The sequence below is a fragment of the Rhinopithecus roxellana genome, chromosome 17 (assembly GCF_007565055.1).
Source record: "Rhinopithecus roxellana isolate Shanxi Qingling chromosome 17, ASM756505v1, whole genome shotgun sequence".
NCBI lineage: Eukaryota > Metazoa > Chordata > Mammalia > Primates > Cercopithecidae > Rhinopithecus > Rhinopithecus roxellana.
Genome location: NC_044565.1, coordinates 2,046,969 through 2,059,318, shown reverse-complemented (window position 1 = coordinate 2,059,318; position 12,350 = coordinate 2,046,969). Strand labels below are relative to the sequence as shown.

The 12,350-nt window shown below is 39.7% G+C and overlaps 2 protein-coding genes across 4 annotated transcripts in view; one reads left to right on the top strand and one right to left on the bottom strand.

The window, feature by feature from the left end:
- The window catches only part of NPHP1 (nephrocystin 1), a 70,176-nt gene that overhangs the window by 2,823 nt on the left and 55,003 nt on the right, over positions 1–12,350 (top strand). For all 3 annotated transcript variants that reach the window (XM_010353233.2, XM_010353232.2, XM_030921657.1), the window contains exon 2: positions 734–810. In XM_010353233.2, the coding sequence (XP_010351535.1) occupies positions 734–810 (77 nt within the window). The remainder of the gene's footprint in view (positions 1–733; positions 811–12,350) is intronic.
- LOC104654160 (small nuclear ribonucleoprotein E) lies at positions 7,140–7,630 on the bottom strand. Its single transcript, XM_030921658.1, has one exon. The coding sequence runs from the start codon at positions 7,576–7,578 to the stop codon at positions 7,300–7,302; it is 279 nt and encodes a 92-aa protein (XP_030777518.1). The 5' UTR covers positions 7,579–7,630; the 3' UTR covers positions 7,140–7,299.

Here is a 12,350-nt window from a genome sequence, read left to right as displayed (position 1 = left end):
TTTGGAGAGTATATTGACAAAGTTACATATAGTGTTAGTAAACTTAAACTACTAAGTCAAGATAAAGTCATGATACATTCAATACAATGGATATCACTCAATAATAAGAAGGAATGAACTAATGGTACACACAACAATATGGAAGTATCTCAAAAACATGCTTCATGGAAAGGTTACACAAGAGTGCTTACTGTATGAGTCTATTTATATAAAATTTCAAGAGCAGGCAAAACTAATTTATGTTGGAAAAATATCAAAACAGGTTTGTCTATGGAGGATTAAGGAGAGGATTTACTGGCAAGGGCATGAAGGAACTTACTAGGGTGATGGTAGTTTTCTACATCTTGATAAGAATTTTGGTTACACAGATGGGTGCATTTGTTGAAACTCAGCAAATGTATGCCTCATATTTGTGCATTTCACTGTATACATATATTGCATCAACTATTGAACTTTAGTTAGTGACATCCATAGTCCATTATTTAGGGAGAAATGTATTGATAACTGTAACTTACTTAAAGGCATAAGGTGGATTGATGGATAGATCAAATACATATAGTAAAATGTTAATGTTTTCTCTAGGTAGTGGGTATATGGGTTTTCACTGTAAAATTTTTAAAACTTTGTTGTATGTTTAAAAGTGTTCATTATAAAATACTGGATAAAAAGAGAAGTTTTCTTTCCTAAGGTGATATGGTATTTAACAATGTGATATTTTAAATGGTCTCCATAGGTTGATAGTTTGCTTTCTGAGAGCCAACTGAAAGAAGAAGTCCTAGAACCCAATAAAAGACAAGATATTTACCAAAGGTAAAGTATGCTAAATTATGTAAGTTTTCCAGGAACTGCACTTACATTTCAATGCATAGTATTTAAGGCATAGAGATTGGTCCTTTGGAATCAAATGGAAGAATCACATAGTGTTGTAAGTTGAATGTAGAAGAAACCAACCTAAACCTGATGGTTGTGGACTTGCTGTTATGACAGCAACTATAAAAACTGCTTAATGTAAACATAGGTGACTTGGGCAGGATTACCCTAAATCCTTGGCCTATGTAGCCCAGATCCTGTGACCTCGTCGGAAACCTCTGTTATAAGCGGTTAGTCCTTCATTGGGATATTAACTTTAACTCCCATGAGAAGACAACACTGTTTTCTAGGTGGGTGCTTTTTGTTTTGTATTTGTTTTTACTTAAAAAAAAAAAAAAAATCCTTGGGAGAGTTTAAAGTTAAATAGATGAGATGAACTAAATCAAACTTAGACTATTAATTCATAACATTTGTATTAAGTTTAGGACATCATTAAGATAATCTTTGTTTTTAAGATATTCAAAGATTTTGTTACATTTCAAAGAACATGAGAGTCATTCTATTAATTTAAGTGAATTATAATTGTTTGGAAAAGTTTTACTTAAGTCAGGCATTCAGAGTGCTTAAAGGAAAAACAAATGAATTTTGAAATGTCAAGTGAATTTAATTTATAATAGTAGGATTGATTGTTTAAGGGATTTAGTTCAAGTTTAATTAACAGTAATGAAAGAAAAGCAAAGGTTATTGTTCTTGCTTTACTAGATTTAAAAATAGAGTAAGATTTATAGACGGAATTTGAAGTCCCAGGGAAAACTAGGTTTTTAAATTTTATGTTAGTAAACTAAAAATAATAATAATTATTATTATTGTCTTTTTTGAGACTGGATCTCGCTCTGTCGCCCAGGCTGGAGTGCAGTGGCACAATCTTGGCTCACTGCAACCTCCATCTCCCAGGTTCAATTGATTCTTCTGCCTCAGGCTCTTGAGTAGCTGGGATTACAGTCGTGCCCCACCACACCTGGCTAAATTTTGTATTTTGAGTAGAGACGGGTTTCATCATGTTGGCCAGGCTGGTTTCAAACTCCTGACCTCAAGGGATCCCCTGGCCTTGGCCTCCCGAAGTGCTGGGATTACAGGTGTGAGCCACCACGCCCAGCCTAATAATTGTTATGTTTTGTTTTTTTTGAGACAGAGTCTCTCTCTCTCGCCCAGGCTGGAGTGCAGTGGCGTGATCTCAGCTCACTGCAACCTCCACCTCCCAGGTTCAAGTGATTCTCCTGCCTCAGCCTCCCAAGTAGCTGGGATTACAGGTGCGTGCCACCACGCCTGGCTAAGTTTTTGTATTTTTAGTAGAGATGGAGTTTCACTGTGCTAGCCAGAATGCCCTTGATCTCCTGACCTCATGATCCGCCCACCTCGGCCTCCCACAGTGCTGGGATTACAGGCATGAGCCACTGCTCCTGGCCCCTAATAATTATTTTTAAGCCCGATTAACCATAGTCTTCTTTGTGCATGAAAAGAAGATCATTACTGTCATTTAAAAACTCACTTTGACATTTGCATGTCTGAAAATGTCATGTAGGTGTCATTTTTATCTGCTCAATGCTCTGAGTCTCAGTTTGAAAACTCATGTCTCATGAGCTCTGGGAGATTTTATTTTATGAAAAGATTATTTCATTAATTCCATTTGTCTGCTTCTTCCTGAAATACCTTTGAGTCAGGTATTGAATATCCTGGACTGATTCTCTAGATCCCATAAGTTCCTGTTAATAGTTTCTGTTTCTTTGTCTGTTTGTATGGGAGGTGTTTTTTGGGGGGGAGTGGGGGGTCTCACTCTGTCATCCAGGCCGTAATGCAGTGGCACAATCACGGCTCACTGCAACTTCTACCTTCTAGGCTCAAGGGATGCCCCTCTCCCTCACCGTGAGCTACCATGCTGGCAATTCTCTTGACTTTAACACTTTTCTTTATTATCTATTTCAACAGCCATATTGTTGTATTTCAGCAGTTATATTGGTTTTCTGTTTTTTTAAGACAGAGTCTCATTGTGTCTCACAATCTTGGCTCACTGCAACCTCTGCCTCCTGGGTTCAGGCAATTCTCCTGCCTCAGCCTCCCAAGTAGCTGGGATTACAGGCTCACACCATCACACTCAGCTAATTTTTTTGTATTTTTAGTAGAGACAGGATTTCACCACGTTGGCCAGGCTGGTCTCAAACTCCTGACTTCAGGTGATCTGCCCATGATGGCCTCCCAAAGTGCTGGGATTACAGGCATGAGCCACCGTGCCTGGACATCAGTCGTGTTATTAATTTACAAGTATTTTCTCTTGTTCTTGAATTGTTCTTTTTTCATAGCATCGTGTTCCTGTTTTCATACTGATTGCCTTGTTACTACTTCCGTGACTAGGAAGCTTTTTTTCCTTAAGTTCTCTTCTGTTCTCTGAATTGTCTTTGCTTTCTCTGGGCTCAGATTCTTTTTAATTAGTTAATTAGTTAATTTATATTTGGTTATTCTTAAATTTTATCTTTCATGTTGCCTGTTTTCTTTATTAGGTCTGGCTTATCTATTTTTTATTGAGGAATGAGGGACTAGCCCAGAGAGCTCTCATGGGCGTTTCTACTGTTAGATAGAGAGGGGTCTTTCCTGCTAGTACCATCCCTTGAATGAGAATGAAATTCTGTATGTTGGTAGGGCTTATCAGGGGCTGGGAAGTAGCTTTTAGTCTGAGAAGCCCCCAGTGCCAGAATAGGGCAGGCTCTAACCCTGGTGTGTGGAAACTTCCTTAGCAGTCATGATTCTCTTTAGGTCATTTGTTAATTGTTTTTGTTTGTTTTTTTGTTTTTTAGGGAAGAATCCCCTGGTAAGGAGGGAAAGCAGAGAGGGGAAAAGGGAGCTAACTGGCTCAGGTTTTCTGTAAATAGACTTTTAAAAGTCACAAGACTTATTACAAAAGAGCCCCAACTAAATCTAAACTTAATCAGTGTCATTACTCTTCCCTTGAATAATATTGCTTTAACATTGATTTCCCTCTTCAAAACTTAGAGATGTATGCATATGATTTAATTTACACAATATAACACAATAATATTAGATAATGTATAAAGTAAACACCAGTCACTGTGCATGTCTTTTCATCTGCAGAGTTTCATAATGTGTTCCTCTATGATTTAGTTTAGTTAACCTTTGGTCCTTTATGTCTGCTGACTCAAGTCCTGGAGTTTTCTGCCTGGCAGATTATCTCCTTCTTATGCTTGTGTTGCATCTTCCACCCTTTATAGGAGAACATGCTTCCAGGCTTTTTCCATGGAGCAGAAATTTGTTGAAATCTCTTGCTGGCTACTTGTCCCTCTTTCCTTCTTTGCAGTGTTCAGGGTTTGTTACCTTTTCAAACGTTTTAATCATTTTTGTGGGGTTTCAGGAGGCAGTGAAGATGAATGCGTGCTTAGTTTTTATCCTGAACCAGGAGTCTTAAAATATCAACTGTTTGAGGATTGTAATAATTACATAGTTATAAAGGAGGTAATTATAATAAATAATTTATTTTCTTGGCACATTATATTAAAATAGTTTTCTACTCTGGCCTTTTAGTGAAATTTCTGAGTCTAAGTTTCAGTAAAGATTTTTTTGGTCAAGTACCATGACACCTGCCAAAATAAGCAGCTTTGCCATTAGTCTCATTTGACAAATGCCTGCAGCTGGGTTCTCTCGGGGTGGATTCATGGCTTGTGATATCCTCAAAGACCAGCCTTTGCTGTCAATCCACTCTGCCATCTTTTGCTTGTTGGTGATGTCTCTCCTCATGTTTACAAAGTCCATACCCTCAGTATCTAAGAGCAGATGTAGGAGGGATTCTTTTCATGCCTGGTAAGGGAGGATAAAATGGGAGGCAATCCCAATATACGTGTTTAATGTTACACTGGGAGCCCGGGGCCCCCTGCCCACCCTGCCTGCAGTGGAGGCTGAGAACATAGGTGCCAGTGGGAAGCTGACTGCCAGCAAAGAGGTAGGGTGGGAGAGGGACTTTTGGGGAGGTTGCTAGTGGGGTCAGCCCCAGTTTGATGTTTCCCCTTCTCTTTTTCTACCCTTTTGACAAAGGACTTTTGTTCGCTTTAAAAAAATTTTATTTATTATGGTTTTTTATTTTTTTTCTTTAACTTTTAAGTTCAGGGATACATGTATAGCATTGTGCAGATTTGTTACATAGGTAAACATGTGCCATGCTGGTTTGCTGGACAGATTATCCCATCACCTAGGTATTAAGCCCAGCATCCATTAACTATTCTTCCTGATGCTCTTTCTCCTCCATTTCCTCCTTCCTACAGGCCCCAGTGTATGTTGTTACCCTCCATGTGTCCATGTGTTCTCATCATTCAGCTCCCACTTATAAGTGAGAACATGCAGAGTTTGGTTTTCTGTTCCTGCATTAGTTTGCTGAGGATAATGGCTTCCAACTCTATCCGTGTCCCTCCAGAGGACATGATCTGGTTCCTTTTTATGGCTGCATAGTATTCCATGGTGTATATGTACCACATTTTCTTTATCCAGTGTATCACTGATGGGCATGTAGGTTGATTCCATGTATTTGCTATTGTGAGTATGCTACAGTGAACATACGTGTGCATGTGTCTTTTTGATAGAACAATTTCTATTCCTTTGGATATACACTCAGTAATGGAATTGTTGGGTCAACTAGTATTTCTGCCTCTAGGTCTTTGAGGAACCACCACACTGTCTTCCACAATGATTGGAGTAATTTACACTCCCAACAACAGTGTATAAGTGTTCCTTTTTCTCTGCAATCTTGCCAACCTCTGTTTTTTGACTTTTTAATAATCGCCATTCTGACTGGTGTGAGATGGTACTTCATTGTGATTTTGATTTGCATTTCTCTAATCAGTGATATTGAGCTTTTTTTCATGTTTCTTGGCTGAATGTGTGTCTTTTGAGAAGTGTTAGTTCATGTCCTTTGCTCACTTTGTAATGGGGTTGTTTTTTCTTATAAATTTGCTTATTCGTAGACTCTGGATATTAGACCTTCATCAGATGGATAGTTTGCAAACCTTTTCTCCCATTCTGTAGGCTGTCTGTTCACTCTGATGATAGTTTCTTTTGCTGTACAAAAGTTCTTTAGTTTGATGAGATCCTATTTGTCAATTTTTGCTTTTGTTGCAATTGCTTTAGGCTTTTTGTTGTCATGAAATATTTGCCTGTACCTATGTCCTGAATGCTATTGCTTGGATTTTCTTCTAGAGTTTTTATAGTTTTAGGTTTTACATTTAAGTCTTTAATCCATCTTGAATTAATTTTTGTGTATGGTGTATGGAAGGGGGTCTAGTTTCAATTTTCTGCATATAGCTAGCCAGCTCTTCCAGCATCATTTATTAAATAGGGAGCCCTTTCCCCATTGCTTCTTTTTGTCAGGTTTGTCAAAGATCAGATGGTTGTAGGTGTGCAAGTCTTATTTCTGAGTTCTCTATTCTGTTCTATTGGCCTATGTGTCTGTTCTTGTACCAGTACCATGCTGTTTTAGTTACTGTAGCCTTGTAATATAGTTTGAAGTCAGGTAGTGTGATGCCTCCAGCTTTGTTCTTTTTACTTAGGATTGTATTGGCAATTTGGGCTCTTCTTTTGTTCCATATAAATTTTAAAATAGTTTTTCTAATTCTGTGAAGAATGTCAATGGAAGTTTAATGGGAATAGCATTGAATCTATACTTTATTTGGGGCAGTATGTCCATTTTCGTGATATGATTCTTCCTATCCACAAGCATGGAGTGTTTCTCCATTTTTTTGTGTCATCTCTGATTTTTGGAGCAGTGGTTTGTAGTTATCCTTGAGAACGTCCCTCTCACTCTCTTTGTTAGCTGTATTCCTAGGTATTTTATTCTTTTGTAGCAGTTGTGAATGTGAAATCAGGATTTAGCTCTCTGCTTGCCTGTTGTTGGTATATAGGAATGCTAGCAATTTTTGCACATTGATTTTGTATCCTGAGACTTTGCTGAGGTTGCTTATCAGCTTAAGAAGTTTTTGGGCCAAGACATTGGGGTGTTCTAGATATAGGATCCTGTCATCTGCAAACAGGGACAATTTGAGTTCTTCTCTTCCTATTTGAATACTCTTTATTTCTTTCTCTTGCCTGACTTCCCAGGCCAGAACTTCCAACACTGCATTGAATAGGAGTGATGAGGGAGGGATCCTTGTCTTGTGCCTGTTTTCAAAGGGAATGCTTCAAGCTTTTGCCCATTCAGTATGATATTGGCTGTTGGTTTATCATATATGGCTCTGATTATTTTGAGGTATGTTCCTTCAATATCTAGTTTATTGAAAGTTTTTTTTTTTTTTAATACAAACAATCCCACAGCATTTATTGACATCTTGTATAACACAAGGCTAATCAAAACACTATGAATAAATGTTCATATTGGACAAAGGACATCTAAAAACAAACTGTATTCTTCTCAACAATTTCTCACTTCATTGATCATTTCTAGTTGGAGACACTTTGTAGCAGAGTAATATTATCTCCTTTCAGCATGATCCGACCCAGTTGTTTTCTTGACTTTGTTTTAGAATGAATCTCTTCTGCATCATCTAATACAAGGTTCATATATTCATCAAAACCAATGATACAGCCTTCTATCCGCATATTCACTTGCTCGTAGAGCCACACCTGAATCCGCGATCTATTTTGTAAGTATCTGAAGATGAGGTTGATGGGCTGCACCATAACCTTCTGTACTTTCTGGCCCTGGCCACGGTACGCCATGGTGAAACTTCACAAAGAGCACAACCTCACGCAGCCTCTGAGACCAATTTCCGGAATCTATTGAAAGTTTTTAATGTGAAAAGATGTTGAATTTTATTGAAAGCCTTTTCTGCATTTATTGAGATAGTCATTTTCTTTTGTCTTAAGTTCTGTTTATGTGATGAATCACATTTATTGATTTGCATATGTTTAACCAAACTTTCATTCTGGGGATGAAGCCAACTTGATCATGGTAGATAAGCTTTTTGATATGCTGCTGGATTCAGTTTGCCAGTATTTTGTTGTGGATTTTTGTATCGATGTTCATGAAGGATATTGGCCTGAAGTTTTCTGTTTTTGCCTGTATCTCTGCCAGGTTTTGGTATTGGGAGGATACTGGCCTCATACATTTAGTTAGGGAGGAGTCTCTACTTTTCAATTGTTTGGAATAATTTCAGTCGAAATGGTTCCCACTCTTCTTTATACCTCTGGTAGAATTCAGCTGTGAATTCATCTGGTCCTGGGAGTTTCTGGTTGGTAAGCTATTTATTACTGCCTCAATTTCAGAACTCATTATTGGTCTGTTCAGGGATTCAATTTCTTCCCGGTTCAGTCTTGGGAGGGTGTATGTGTCCAAGAACTCATCCATTTCTTCTAGATTTTCTAGTTCATGTGCATAGAGGTGTTTATAGTATTCTCTGCTGATTGTTTGTATTTCTCTGGGGTCAGTGGTGATATTCCCCTTATAATTTCTGATTGTGTTTATTCTCTCTTTTCTTTATTAGTCTAGCTAGTGGTGTACCCATTTTATTAATTTTTTTTCAAAAAACTAGCTCCTGAATTTGTTCTTTTTAGGGTTTTTCATGTCTCTGTCTCCTTCAGTTCAGCTCTGATCTTGGTTATTTCCTGTCTTCTGCTAGCTTTAGGGTTTGTTTGCTCATGGTTCTCTAGTTCTTTTAGTTGAGATGTTAGTTCTTTTAGTTGAGCTCTTTCTAGCTTTTTGATGTGGGCATTTAGTGATATAAATTTTCCTCTTAACACTGCTTTTTCTGCATTTCAGAGATTCTGATACATTGTCTCTTTGTTCTCATTAGTTTCAAATGAGCTTACACGGAGATGAAAATAGCGGGCACATTGAAGCTCTCGAAGAAAACGTTGGCAGCTCATTCCCGGTTTCTTTGTGAGTTTAAAGGTGCCTCAGTGAGCAGCACAGGATGCTCCTCTGAGAAAGTCTGCAGCTGGTCCTTAGAATAGACATATTGCCAGATGTGTTCCATGTCGTTCCAGTCCTCAACAATGCCATGCTCCATGAGATAGCAGATCGAGAGCAGCCCTTGGTGCTCCTTGGCTTTGGAGCCAAAGAAGATGTTGCCTTCAAGGGCTCCTGCCATGGCACGAATGTGTGTGGGTCAGCCCACCTAGTTTGGAAAGCAGTATTTGGGGATCTGATCACCAGCAAAACCAGCTTTAATCACACCAGATCCATTGTGGATCATGACAGGCTGGTTGGTGATCACATCGCAGGACTCCACAGCAGAGGAATCTCTCCTTCTGGGGAAGGAACTACCAGTCAGGTTTGCTGCTAGTGTCATTTGTGAATTTCTTAATCTTGAGTTATAATTTGATTGCATTTTGGTCTGTTTGTTATAATTTCAGTTCTTTTTCATTTGCTGAGGAATATTTTATTTCCGATTATGTGGTCAATTTTAGAGTAAGTGCCATGTGGTGATGAGTAGAATGTATATTTTGTTGTTTTTGGGTGGAGAGTTCTGTAGATATCTATCAGGTGCACTTGATCCAGAGCTGAGTTCAGGTCCTGAATATCTTTGTCAATTTTCTGTGTTGATGACCTGCCTAATGTTGTCAGTGGGGTGTTAAAGTCTCTCACTACTATTGTATGGGAGTCGAAGTCACTTTGAAAATCTTAAGAACTTGATGTATGAATCTGGGTTGCTGAGACCAGCTCGGTCATGGAGACCCTAACCCAGTGGCACTAGAGGAATTAAAGACACACACACAGAAATAGAGAGTATGGAGTGGGAAATTAGAGGTCTCACAGTCTTCAGAGCTGAGAGCCTTGAACAGAGATTTACCCACATATTTATTGACAGCAAGCCAGTGATAAGCATTGTTTCTATAGGTTATAGATTTACTAAAAGTATTCCTTACAGGATATAAAGGGATGGGCCGACATAAAGGGGTGGGTCTGGCTAGTTATCTGCAGCAGGAACATGTCCATAAGGCGCAGATCGCTCATGCTATTGTTTGTGGTTCAGGAACTCCTTTAAGCAGTTTTCTGCCCTGGGTGGGCCAGGTGTTCCTTGCCCTTGTTCCAGTAAACCCACAGCCTTCACTGTGGGCATCATGGCCATCACGAACATGTCACAGTGCTGCAGAGATTCTGTTTATGGCCAGTTTTGGGGCCAGTTTATGGCCAGATTTGGGGGTCTCTTCCCAACATGGGTGATCTTTTATTTGGTGCATATATATTTAGGATAGTTAGCTCTTCTTGTTGAATTGAACACTTTACCATTGTGTAATACCCTTCTTTGTCTTTTTTTTATCTTTGTTGGTTTAAAGTCTGTTTTGTCAGAAGCTAGAATTGCAGCCCCTGCTTTTTTCTGTTTTCCATTTCCTTGGTAAATTTTCCTGCATCCCTTTATTTTGAACCTATGTGTGTCTTTACACATGAGATGGGTCTCTTGAAGACAGCATACCAGTGGATCTTGGCTGTTTATCCAGCTTGCCATTCTGTGTCTTTTTAATTGGGGGATTTAACCCACTTACATTTAAGGTTAGTATTGTTTTGTGTGAATTTGATCCTATCATCATTATGCTAGCTGGTTATTTTGCAGATTTGTTTATGTGGTTGCTTCATAGTATCACTGGTTTGTGTACTTCAGTGTGTTTTTATAGTGGGTGGTATCCATTTCTCCTTTTCATATTTAGTCCTTCCTTCAGGAGCTCTTGCAAGGCAGGCCTGGTGGTGACAAATTCCCTACGCCTTTGCTTGGTCTGAAAAGGATCTTATTTCTCCTTCATGTATGAAGCTTAGTTTGGCCGGATATGAAATTCTGGGTTGGAAATTTCTTTTCTTTAAGAATGATGAATATTGGTCCCTGATCTCTGCTGGCTTGTAGGGTTTGGGTTTCCGCTGAGAGGTGTGCTGTTAGTCTGATGAGCTTCCCTTTGTAGGTGACCTGGCCTTTCTCTCTGACTGCCTTTAACTTTCTTTTTTTTTCATTTTGACCTTGGAGAATCTGATGATTATGTGTGTTGGGGTTGATCTTCTCATGAAGTACCTTACTGGGGTTCACTGGATTTCCTGAATTTGAATGTTGGTTTGTTTTGCTAGGTTGGGAGAGTTATGTTCTTCAACTTGGTTCCATTCTTCCTGTCTTTTTTAGGTACCCCAATCAGTCATAGGTTTGGTCTCTATACATAATCCCATTCATTCTTTTTTCCCTATTCTTGTCTGCCTGTCTTAATTCAGAAAGATAATCTTCAAGCTCTGAGATTCTTTCCTCTGCCTTGTCTATTCTGCTGTTGATACTTGTGATTGCATTATAAAGTTCTTGTGTTTTTCATCTCCATCAGGTCAGTTATGTTCCTCTCTTAATTGGCTGTTCTGGCTATCAGCTCCTGTATTGTTTTATCATGACTCTTAGCTTCTTTGCAGTGGGTTTCAACATGCTCCTTTAGCTCAATGGAGTTTTTTATTACCCACTTTCTGAAGCCTCCTTCTGTAAGTTCAGCCATCTCAGCATCAACCCACTTCTGTGCCCTTGCTGGAGTGGGGTTGTGGTCATTTGGAGCAGAAGAGGCACTCTGGCTTTTTGAGTTTTCAGCGTTTTGTGTTGATTCTTTCTCATCTTTATGGGCTTATTTGCCTTTGATCTTTGAGGTTGCTGACCTTTAGGATTTTTGTTCGGTTTTTATTGTTGATGTTGTTGTTGTTTTCTGTTTGTTTGTTTGTTTTTCCTTTAACAGGACACTCTACTGTAGTGCTGCTGTGGTTTGCTGTAATCCAGACCCTAATTGCCTCGGTTTTTCCCCTACCTGGAAGTATCACCAGTGAAGGCTGCAAAACAGCAAATCTGGCAGCCAGCTCCTTCCTCTGGAAGCTCTGTCCCAGGAGAGTACTGACTTGTTGCCAGCCCAAACGCACTTTGTATGAGGTGGCTGGAATCCCCTTTTGGGAGGTCTCACCCAGTCAGGTGGAATGGGATTACAGACCCACTTAAAGAAGCAGTCTGGCTGCTTTTTGGTAGAGCACATGTGATGCGTTAGAGGGGACTCTTTCTTGTCCAGACCATTTGTATTCTCCAAAGCCAGCAGGCTAGAATGGCTAAGTCTACTGAACCACAGAGATGGCAGCCACCCCTGCCCCTGGTAACTCGGAACTGCCTCAGACAGATTCCAGACTGCTTTGGTTGGCTGGCTGGAATTCCAAGCCAGTGGGTCTTAACTTGTGAGTTGCCATGGAAGTGGGGGCCATGGAAGTGGGGCCCTTGGAACAGTGCTGCTTGGCTCCCTAGATTCAGCTCCCTTTCTAGGGATATATACAGATGGATATCCCCCCTTGCTGGGGATCCTGGGGCCAGAATATGTAAAATTCCTGGGTCACTGTGTGTGCCTGAGCAGCGGCTCTGCCAAGATACCATATAGTTCTGTGTATTGGACCCAAGGCCCTGGTGGCATGAACTCAGGAGATCTCCTGATCTGTGGGTTGCAGAGATCCGTGGGAGAAGCATGGTTTTCTGGGCAGGGTTGCACAGTGAGTACTGCTTCCC